The sequence below is a fragment of the Peromyscus leucopus genome, chromosome 7, assembly GCF_004664715.2.
Source record: "Peromyscus leucopus breed LL Stock chromosome 7, UCI_PerLeu_2.1, whole genome shotgun sequence".
In the NCBI taxonomy this organism is placed as follows: Eukaryota; Metazoa; Chordata; class Mammalia; order Rodentia; family Cricetidae; genus Peromyscus; species Peromyscus leucopus.
In genome coordinates this window covers 5,823,577-5,835,584 of record NC_051069.1, presented here as the reverse complement: position 1 = coordinate 5,835,584, position 12,008 = coordinate 5,823,577, and the positions used below count along the sequence as shown (strand labels likewise).

Below are 12,008 nucleotides of genomic sequence, written 5' to 3'. Positions count from 1 at the left end.
ATAGTGCTATTATCCTTTGAGCTAAATGATGAAGCAATATCATTCATGTGCCCTGTCTACCTCAAATGCCCCTTCCTTTGGTGAGCACAGAAATTGAACAGTGTGGTGCGAGGGGTAGAGGCTTTCAAGCTAGATGCTTCTAGCTTAGGTGCCATCATGTATTTAACAGGGAGACCCTGGGGGACAGTATTTTAGCTTTCTCAGTTGCCAACGTGAGATTCTTCTGAGGATCTCCTAGGATATTATTTGTAAACTACTTAACCCAGAATTCAGGACATAACTTGGCCTCAACAAACAGCAGATATTTATTACTAACTTACTTCTTTAATTTCAACAGCAAAAGTCATTACACTATTTCCTATGGTTGTATGGTAACTGATATTAATATGGACCTGCTAGAACTATAAATTATTAAGTATGCCAGGTAAACTTTATAGATCTAATATAGTCTACAATGAGCATTGTTGCAAGTTGCTGGTCTTTGAGAAGTAACAATGATGTAATGATATGGCCCTTCTTCCCCTTACAGCCTAATTGTCCAATCAAGGTTTACTGTAAAGCCTGTAAAGTTGCCGACATGTTTAAAACAAAACTAAGAAATCTACATAGTGGCAGACTCCAGAAGAATGTTGCGTGCCTGATCCAACCAACCAACGCTTGCCATGACTACCAACAGCCCTACAGCTCACAGGAACAAGCAGCCTGAGAGACCAAGACTTCAACAGAAGAGCATTTTCTGGAGAGTCTTCCACTGATTCACATTGTCAGCAAGTATTTACTGAGCATCTACTGTGTCAGGAACCAGCACCGTACACAGCAAAACAAAAGAGAAAAGTAAAGCAAGATACCTACCTTCACAATGAAAAGTCAGTATTAATCAGAATAGCAATGGTCTGTGATTATGTGAAGTAACAGGAAGAAAGATGAGGCAATAGAAACATGAGAAATCCAGACACACCTTGAGTCTAAAATAACTAACACATGCCACTGGCCTCTTTCTTCACATCATGTACTAGAGCTAAATATCCAAGTGAGACACTCACTCCACAAGGTAGTGTTCCTGCCTATTCTCAAGGGAAAGGGAACATAGAAATGGTGGGACCACCTGGCCCCAGAATGTGAAACACTGGCCAACACAAACACTAGTGTGTCTAAGATGCTTCTAATCAAGTTACCTGTGAACTATACCAAACCTTCCCTGTTAAAATGTTCTCTTTTATCTTCTCCAGAGAAACAAATACCAGCAAATGTAGCCCTGGCACACACAGGAAGTCTCTTCCCTCTGATTCCAATCTCAGCAAAATAAAAAAGCAGCAATAACTCTCTTTATGATAATAAAACTCCTTACAATCTTAAAGTATCTGTTCTGGCTAGGGTTTTTTTTTTATTTTTTTATTTTTTTGCCAATTTGACATATGCTAGAGTCATGTGAGATGAGGGAATCTCCATTGAGAAAATGCCTCCATAAGATCAGCCTATAGGGAAAGCATGTGGAGCATTTTCTTATTGATGATTGATGTGAGAAGGTTCAGCCCACTGAGGAGTACTGAGCTATATAAGAAAGCAAATTGAGCATGCCATGAGGAACAAGCCAGGAACCAGCACTTCTTCATGGCCTTAGCATCAGTTCCTGCCTTTAGGTTCCTGCCTGGAGTTCCTGCCCCAGCTTTCCTGGATGATAGGACTATAAGTTATAAGATGAAATAAACCCTTTCTTCCCAGTTGACTTGGGTCACAGTGTTTTATCCTAACAATAGAAACCCTAACTAAGACAGTAGCACAGAACCAAGTGTGGAGAACACATTAAATGGCTAGTGGGATGCTACAGCGTGAAAAGGACCCTCAAACTTGTGGTAGAGATGAGTTACTAATACTCAAATAATGGTGGACAAGGGGAAGTAGAGGAAGAAGGGATGACAGTACTGTAGTGGAAGGACCTGTGGATCCAGGGCATATCCTCCTGGATGCAAAGGAGAGCCATCACCTCTGCAGCTCTGTCACCTTCTGTCATTCCCAGGAGAATAGGAGTCTCAGTGCTGTACCTACAACCTATCAGGTGGGCTCCATGGACTTAAAGGTTTAACTTTCAAAGACTGTCTGAGCATATCATCAAAATTCAAGGCTCAAACTTGGGCTTGGCTTACGCCTTCTTAATTTATTTGGTTTCTGGTGCTAGAGAGTTAACATCAGGCATGTTAAACTCATGTTCTACCACTGAGCCACAGCCCCTAACTCAGGCCTAAAGCAAGTGATGAAGCTCTACCCTGGGCCTGACATCCCAGGTACAGCCCACACACCTCTGATTCCAAGTAGCTTATCCACCATTGATTTTCCGGCACCACACAGGACCAGCTCAGAGACAACAGACACTCTAAATGCATTAAATAGAGAGGCATGTGAGGGCAGAAAACAACCAGATGATGGAACTATGACAATAAGGACATGCCCGGGAGTAGCCAAGAAGGTCCTGGCAGCCAAGGTCCTCTAGAGCTATGAATCATTCAGCCACTTCCTAGCCAGGCAAGAAGCCATAAGCAAGGCCAGGTTGCAGGGGTTGAGAGAGACACAGGGTGATATGGCCATAGGGCTGAGAGACAAAAGAGTACAAGAAAGGAACACTTAGTCACAGGGTTTGTGGTTTGCTAAGACTGCCATCAAGTACTAACAAAAAGAAAAAAGATAACAAAAATGTATAAGTACTTCAGCAGAATGTAGAGGAGTTCTAGAATATCTAAGCTAATGGCTTGATTACTTATTATAAAGACTAACCACAAAATAAAGCTATTAAAAATCAAATACAATTTTTTTAAAACCCCTAAAATCTTGTTTTCGAATTTAAAAATTTGTTTTCCTTCACTTTGCTGTGTAGGGAGGCGAGGAAACTCTTAGTGAATTTGTGAGAGAACAGAGTCCGGACTGATAAGGACTCATGGGGATGAGCAAAGGTTACCCTGGGTCAGGCTCAGGAACCAGCAAAGCCTTCCTCTGCTCTATGTGTACATGCTGACAGTGTACAGGAAGCCTTCCTCTGCTCTATGTGTACATGCTGACAGTGTACAGGAAGCCTTCCTCTGCTCTATGTGTACATGCTGACAGTGTACAGGAAGCCTTCCTCTGCTCTATGTGTACATGCTGACAGTGTACAGGAAGCCTTCCTCTGCTCTATGTGTACATGCTGACAGTGTACAGGAAGCCTTCCTCTGCTCTATGTGTACATGCTGACAGTGTACAGGAAGCCTTCCTCTGCTCTATGTGTACATGCTGACAGTGTACAGGAAGCCTTCCTCTGCTCTATGTGTACATGCTGACAGTGTACAGGAAGCCTTCCTCTTCTCCATGTGTACATGCTGACAGTATACAGGAAGCCTTCCTCTGCTCTATGTGTACATGCTGACAGTGTACAGGAAGCCTTCCTCTGCTCTATGTGTACATGCTGACAGTGTACAGGAAGCCTTCCTCTGCTCTATGTGTACATGCTGACAGTGTACAGAAGCATCCATGGAGACTGCAGTTTCCTCCTTCAGATGTCTAATGCCTGAACTGCACCCCACTGAGACCTCCTATGGAGACAGACTGGCTCCTCTTCCTTTTCTGTACGTAATCAATGCTCTGAGATGTTGTGTGTACATGCTGCTCCATCAGAGTGAGCGCAGGCCACCCGATCCCAGCTCATCTGTGTTTGTGTCTGTGTCTGTTCTTTCCTCATTCCTTCGTTTGCTCCAGTCCAGACCAAGCTGGTCTTGCTGAATAAGGTGGTTCTAGACTCTAGCTTCGTAACTATACATAGGCATGAATACCCCTATTTATTTTCACCTGAAGGGTTAGAAACCCCAAAACTCACTCACCATGGCTCCTCTATAGTATGCTGTTGTAATTGTTCGAAATCTTTCCTGGCCCGCCGTGTCCCTAAAATTGGAAACACAGAAAGGAAAGAGTGACTTTAAGTTACCAGCAACACAGGCGAGCCCCAAGTTCTAGATCCTATCTGCGGGCTCTCAGTGCAGTGGAGGCGACAGCACACTGTGCCTGGAGAGGGGGACGCAGTGGTGTCCACAGGCACTGCTAGAACCCACAGTGACTTGGATGAAAAACCGGGACTTGCTGGTAAAAGCAGCAACAGGAAAATAAACAAACAGGTCCCACTGGAACTGGCGTGAGGGGGGCGACAGAATAGCTCTGGATTCTTGGCTCCCAGAGGCAGCGACGGCCCTTTCTCTGAGCACTACATGACTAAGGCACTGTGCTTTCTTGACTGCATGTGTGATTTTGTACAAAGCAAACTACTGAACCGGACTTACTACTGTGTACATTCTGCTCAGCAGAGCAGAACAAAACACGTCTCCTCCAGAACACCTTCAGAGCACAGCCTGCAGTTAATTCCACAGGAACCTGGAGTCCAACATCATTCTCCAAGTTCCCAAAGACTAAACATAAACATCTCAAAATTACATAATCTTTCACCTATTCTTTCTTTTGAGTTGATCACATACCACTAAAATATATATTACAGGATGGGAATGTAGCCTGCCAAGGTCTCAAATTCCATCTCTAGCAGCAAACCAGGGCTGTGTGAGCAGGAGCACAGACCACACCACACTACACACACACACACACACACACACACACACACACACACACACATACACACACACACACACACACACAAAAAAAAAAAAAAAAACCACACTCTTTCTCACTCTCCAAGAAATGTGGACATTTCTAATTAAATTTACAACCTAAATCCTACAAAAGAAGCCAAATTTTCTTAATATTTAAGGGAAAATCACTGTTTTTAAATTTGCCATTTATAGTCAGAATTAATTCACTTCCTGTGGTACTAAAATAAACTACATTATACAATTTAATTGCAAAGAAAAGAGAGAGGTATTTGTAGAAATATATTGAAAATCTAATACATACTAAACCCTACCAAGGAATGAAGGTTCAAAGGAAATAGTCAATTAAAGCAGTAAATACCTTAATATTTATATCTACTTTACAAAATACTTCCACACAGTGTTCACGTGATGCCCACTGCACCCAGCATGAGGTGGGGTGATGTTATCATCTTAATTCTGCAAGATAGGCTCAGGAGAGTTATGGTCCCGTTTCTGCCACTAAACAGCTCACAGCCTTGAATGAGACTCAAGTATTGCAAGTCTCAGTGGCTGAGCACCGGATGGGATGCACACCAAACATGTATCTTGGTATTCTCTTCCCCACCAGCACTAGGAAAGTGAGGAACTTATTCTGTGCTTAGCAAACAAGGAGAACACAGAAGCCAAGTGCCTTTGAGTGGATTAATCACATTTCCTTGACACAAATACACTACTAATTTGGAACTAGCATGCATGCTCACATGCACGCACACACACATACACACACACACACACACACACACACACACACACACACACAGAAAAAAATTTTAAGGGTGAATGTGTTTCTCCGAGATCTGTGATGGAACAAGGGGTGTATGCGTATGGAAGTAATAGGTGACAAACTTAACTGCTTATGAGTGGCATCGGCAGTACAGGGCAGACTGTGGGATTGTGCCCTCAAACTATGGTATCTGATGCTGTCTCTAGGTGGACAGTGCCAGAATTAAGTTAAAGAACACTCATGTGGTATCCTTTGGAGAACTGCTTGGGCAGGGGTGTAGAGGGGAACCCCATATACATTTGGTATCAAAAGTGTTTAAAATTTTTAATTTGTTTTTTAAATTCACAGTGGCCTGAAATAAGACAAGACATTACTTATATTCTTCCTTATTTCTCAGGCTCTACTTACTAAATTATAAAATATCAGGGCTATAGAGAACCTCTACTCATATCAAACCAACTTATTTACAGGTGAGAAGAAGCAGGGCCTGAGAAGGCACAATGGTTTGGAGAAGTTTCCCCCAACAACAACATCTAAAAGGCTTGGGGTGGTGATACTAGGAGGTGGTGACATCTTTGGGGAACAGGGCTTAGGGAAAAGTCCTTAGATCACCAGGAGCACTTTCCAGTGGACTGGAGGGCCCTGGACCTTCCTAGCCCACAAAGCAAGCAGTCTGCTCTGCCATGCATTCCCTGGCACTGCTATTCGACCTCATCAGAGACCCAAACCAATGCTCCCACAGTGGTTCCGCCTAACCTAGGACTAACTGGACCAAAGAACCAGTGGCTCAAGGTTTTTTTTTTTGGTTTGGTTTTTTTTTTTTTTTTTTTTGGTTTTTTGAGACTGGGTTGTGTAGTCCTGGCTGTCCTGAAACTCACTCTGTAGATCAGACTGGCCTCGAACTCAAGATCTCTGCCTGCCTCTGCCTCTTGAGTGTTGGGATTAAAGATGTGTGCCACCAGTGCCCTCCAAGTATTCTTAGGGATGGACAAAAAGCAAGAACTTTCCCTGAAGTCCTAAATTTAGAATACTGTGACTAGAAGTCCATGGTCTGGGACACTCGGCCATTTTATTGCATCTTGAGTCACAGCTGCAACTATACTGGAGAAGTAGTTTCTGCTTTTAAGAATTTGTTTCTTCTGTTATAGAGCTTTGGAAGAATGGGCTCTGGACCTCTTCTGGATCAGTTTCTGCTCCTCACCTCCCCACTCTGCCACAGAAGGATGTGCAGTGCTTACTCCCCTTGCTGTTTACAAAGGGAAGGTCTGAGGGTGTCTTTAACACCCCGATTGCCTTCATTTTTTTACTTACCATATCTGAAGTTTAATTTTCTTTCCATCGAGCTCTATCGTTCTGATTTTAAAATCAATTCCTGCCAGAAAACAAAGAAGGATATGCTAAGTTCCTCAAATTCAATCCAAGTCTTATTAGGGAGGGAACAAAGATTTCTATTGAAAAAAAAAAAAAAAAGTTCTCCAACGCACTGGAAAATGTGAGCGCACAGAGGGTGTGAATGGCATGTTTCCTCTGAATACAGGCTGGAGAAAGGAATGCTAATCACTCTGCAAAGCATTCCCACACATGTGAAATGCAGGATTACAGGCCTCATTATTTGGGCACAAATGGACCACATCCTGCAAAGTTATATAATTCAGAAGGACTGAGAACATAACATATTTTCTCCTTCCTGAAATACATATACACAGTGCTTTCAGTCTTCATGCCCAGACCTTTCCCTGCAGAAGGCCATGGAGCCTCTTTAAAACAATCGTCTTCCCCTCTCTTCATTTTAGTTAGAACCTGCAAACTTAAGGAAAAAAAATGAGACTCCGCCCAGCTGCCTGCAAGGGAGGGAAGGCTTATTCTATTTATACAATTAGCAGGGACTTCATATGCTTCTTAATAAATGTCCCGATGGTTACTGTCTGCAACTGAATAGCAGCATGGTTTTTAGCCCTGGCCACACTTCAGAATTCCAGAGAGAAAACACAAGGACAACAAAGAACTCCCTTGACTAGGCCTGCCTCCTCCAACATCTGACATGCATTTAACCAGTCATAAGCTGTTCTCCAAACTACCAGTGTAATATGAACCCGAGGCCAAAGCACACCAGGCCTGAAGGGTGACACAGGAAAGTCCTTTGGGACTCTGTCACTTCAGAAGTTCAACATCTCCTCCCCTATCCGCACCCCATGACAGCTCGAAACTTCACAACTTACTGAGGACTTATTCTACAAAGGAGCACAAAACCCTTGCCTTATCAGCATGCTTTAACATTTGTCAGGAATAAAGCTGCTTTTTTTTAAAAAAAAAAAAAATAGGGCCTCATTAGCTCAGGCTGGCCTCAAATCACTATGTAGCTGAGGATGACCCTGGATTGACCTTCCTGCTTCTCTACTTTCCAGGTGGTGGAATTGCCCACATGCACACCACTCCACCCCATACCACCAGCTTAGGAAGTGCTGGGTAATCTAGGGCTTTCAACAGGCTGGGTAAGCACTCTCCCAACTGAGCTACAGCTCCAACCCCAGGAATAAGGGCTCTGTGGGAATCAGAGACTAATATAATACAGCTGGACAGCATTCTGCTAATCCTCCTCATCTGGCCACTCAGCTGTGTTTAGTTTTTCCCATTCTTTCACCTTTTAACACACTGAACTCAGTCTCCCATACTCTTCAAGAACACATATAAACTGTGTGTCCTATAAATAGTCTTCAACAGTAACCGCGGCATTTGGAGCGTGGAGGGGTATCCTGCAGCCATGTATAATACCTCTTCATAGGGAGGTGGAAAGCACCCAAAAAGCCTGCTTCCCAGCTCCAGCTTTCAGTAATGCATATGCATAAACCAACTGGATCGCACCCTCTCCTCCGGGTGGTACTTTTCCATGGAGCCTTTGGAGCTTTCCACGTGTGGAAACAGACAAAAATGCCACCCAGGCTGATCTATCAAACTGGCCTCTTCATCGTTCTCCTCTCTCACTAAGGCCCTGGACTGTGAGCAAATACAATCTGATCCCAGTGTTCCCAGGTTACACGGCTCACATTTCTTCTACAGCGGTTGGCAGTGCAGGGGCAGCTGGTAATGTAAGCAAAACTTAGCACCGAAGCATGACTATCAGTGTCTGCCCTCCCTTGTTCCAGATGTAGACACTAGCTTTTATTGTGACCTGAGTTTTCAAAAGACCTCCAAATCCGGTGTAACAATGACCCTGTAGAGATCCTCTTTTGAACAGGCAAAGTAGCTAATGGGTAAGAGAACTTGTCAATCCAAGTTCAATGCTGGATCACACAGTGGAAGGAGAGAACTAATTCCTTCAAGTTGTCCTTTGACTTCCATCCATGGGAGTGGCAGGTTGTGTGGCCACCCTCCACAGCAGACACACACAAAACTCAAGTGCAAACAAATGACAACACAAACTTGCTTCTACCCTGTATCTCTTTTTGGCCTCCACATCAAGAACAAGCCTAACACCCAGTAGGCATTCAATAAACGTCTCTTGAAACTAACATTCAAAATTTTTAATTATTTCTAATTATGTGCATATATTTGTGTGGGTATATGTGTGTGTAGAGGCTGAGGGTGTTGAATCCCCTGGACTGGAGTTACAGGTGGTTGTGAGTCACCTAATATGGATACAGGGACTTGAACCTGGTGGCGCACGCCTTTAATCCCAGCATTCGGGAAGCAGAGGCAGATGGAGCTCTGTGAGTTTGAGGCCAGCCTGGTCTACAGAGTGAGTTCCAAGAGAGCCAGGGCCATGTAGAGCCTGTCTCAAAAACAAAACAAACAAACAAAAACCCCAACAGCCTGGGTCCTCTGGAAGAGTATGTGCACTAAACTGATGAGCCACCTCTCCAACCCAGAAATTAACATTAAAAAACTCAAGCCTTTCCAGATCAGAGAAATAAAGGCAGGAGAAGGGGCAAAGGGGACTAGAGGGTAAGAAGTGGGGCTTCAGATCTGCAAGTTCTGAAGAGTGCCTCACAGTCAGGAAGACAGTACCCACCACGGAGCTGTACACTTCAAAACGGGAAGGCAGTGGATTTGTGCAGCGTGTCTTACCACATGAACCCAAACCAAAGTTGGCTTGAGGAAGCCTCCATTCTCAAGTGCTCTAATAGATGGAAAAACACAGCCTAACTCGGCACTAAGCTAAGTCGGTGGTTTGCTTTGTAAGGAATAATGGTCTCAGGTAATCCCATCAGCCAAGCTTTAGCCAAACCAGGTTCAAAATAAGGCAAATGCCAAGTTCTAGTCAACGAGCTGTCTCTGCACCCCACTTCCTTTTCTGTAGCTGTTACCCAGCCATGTGGCAGGCAGTCCTAGAGTATCACTGGACCTGCCCTGTTCTAGGGGCCAACTGATTTATGAATCCTTCTGGGCTCATGAAATGTAGTTTGTTTAAACTTGCTTTTCTTTCTTTTCTCATTGTCATCATATGGGGGAGAAAGAACTCTAGTGTGCACCACAGCAGAGTGTGGAGGTCAGAGAACGACTTCCTTGTGAACAGTGGTATTTGGCATTGGTTCAGCTGTAGAGAACGGAGGATTAGCCAATCAGGACCTTTCACTAGCCATGGAGGGTATTAATATTACTGCTAGGAACTGAACTGGGAAGTGAAAGACCTAGACAGGAGGCCTAACGGCTCTGGACTGCTGTATCCTCAACTACCAAAAAACCAACCCAAACAAAGCTGGGGAGCAGGATGCTGGGGAGCTGGCCCACAGCTGGAGAGCTTGCACTGCTCTTGCAGGACTCTCGTTCAGTCCCCAGCACTCACGCTGGGTGGTTCAAAGCTGTCTGAAACTCCAGCTCTAGGGAATCTGACACCTGCTTCAAGACTGTGGCCACCTGTACTCATGTGTACACATACACACACACACACACACACACACACACACATCATTTTTGAAAAGAAATAAAAATATGGTTTGGTTTTGGTTTTTGGGGGGAGAGCTGGGAGGGAGGGAGGGCAGGTGACTCTGCTCAGTGGGTCAACTGCTTGTCTTGGGAGCATGAGGACTAACTTCCAGCCAGGCTGGGTGGCTTGGACTTGTGTCCCTAGTGCTGGGGGTGGAGACAGCCAGGCAGGTCCCTAGGCTCACTGCAGCCAGCCTAGCCTTACTTGATGAGTCCAGGCCAGTGAGACATCCTGTCTCCAAAAACTATATGGATGACACCTGATGAACAACATCCACACTTGACCTCTGGCCTCCACATTCAAGTGCACACACATGTGTATGCCCCCCAAACACACACACACACACACACACACACACACACACACACACACACACACACGAATGCATGTACTCATAATAGTTACAATATGAGAAATCTCTCCCTTAAAACTAAAGATATTTATAATTAATTTGACAATAATATCAATAGAAAAGTAGTGGATCAACATTCTCTTTAACATTTAAAGAAAAGATACGTTTCTGAGACTACTCCAGGGGTTAAAAGAATAACCAATAAAATTGGATCAGTTAGGATATTTTCAATGGAAGGTAACAGACTTCAAGTCAAGCTAGTTTAATGTAATCTGTTAACTCACACAGTAAGCCCAGAGGTGGCTGAGGTTCAGGGAAGGCTAGGTCTAGAGGTTCCAGCTCATTTCTCTGCACCTCCCTCAGCTCAGTCCTTCTGAGGATCAGGTTTATCCTCGGACTGTTGGCAGCTCCTGACAACAAAGCAAGAAGAAAACAGACCACTTCCTGTCCTCTCTTCCAACACACGCGCCTTCACGACTCATTTTCCTCTTCTCCTCCTTACATCTTCTCTCACTCTTCGCTTTTTTTTGAGCATTTGTATTCATGTGTGGAATGCGTTCACACACACACACACACACACACACACACACACACACACACGTGCGCGTGAGCGCGTGCTCTCATATGTGAAAAGATCAGATCCCCTGGCACAGTCCATGTATCTATTTCCTGGAGGTAGGGTGTGTCCCAGGGGGGTCTGAAAACAACTTGTGGGAATCTGGTCTCTCTGTCCACCGAGTGAGTCCCGAGGCTGAACTCAGGGTGAGAGGCTTTGCAGTGTTCGACCCATCTCACCCCTCACCATCTTCTCCCCCGCCCCCTTTTCTCTCTCTCTCTCTCTCTCTCTCTTTCTCTCTCTCTCTCTCTCTCTCATCAGAAGCTCAAAACACAGGGTGGGTTGGTTGGTGGGTTGGTTGGTTGGTTGGTTTTAAACATACGATTGAACTCGGGTCCTTCAGGTCCTTTGTGTTATGCTTGGAAACTCCCCAACTAAGCTCCCTGTCCAGCCCCTCATGTCTCACTTCTCAAGGGCTTGTCACTGGGATGTCATGTTCTGGTGGGCTAAGGCCAAATTTCTGCAGTAATCACTGCCCTGGGACTTACCAAGACCGAACTAATCTAAATTCATCCAAGATTCAGATCAAGGCCCATCCTTGAGTTTACTGACACTGAGTACTTCCCCAGTACACAGGGCTACTAGAGACAGCTCAGAGCAGAAAGCCTGCTTGGCATGAGTCATGTCTTTTTAGAATATTCAAATGTATCTCATTAATGAAATGTCATGTTTGTGTCTATGTGAAATGGGCAACCCATAGCCTGTGTCACCACCCCGTCAAGACCATGCCTCCG

General features: G+C 44.6%; 1 protein-coding gene across 1 annotated transcript in view; it reads right to left on the bottom strand.

The window, feature by feature from the left end:
• Rab8b (RAB8B, member RAS oncogene family) overlaps window positions 1–12,008 on the bottom strand; it is a 72,339-nt gene that overhangs the window by 13,330 nt on the left and 47,001 nt on the right. Inside the window, exons 2-3 of the mRNA XM_028866150.2 lie at window positions 6,694–6,754; window positions 3,846–3,906 (exon numbers count right to left, since the gene is read on the bottom strand). Coding sequence (XP_028721983.1) covers window positions 3,846–3,906; window positions 6,694–6,754 — 122 coding nt within the window. The remainder of the gene's footprint in view (window positions 1–3,845; window positions 3,907–6,693; window positions 6,755–12,008) is intronic.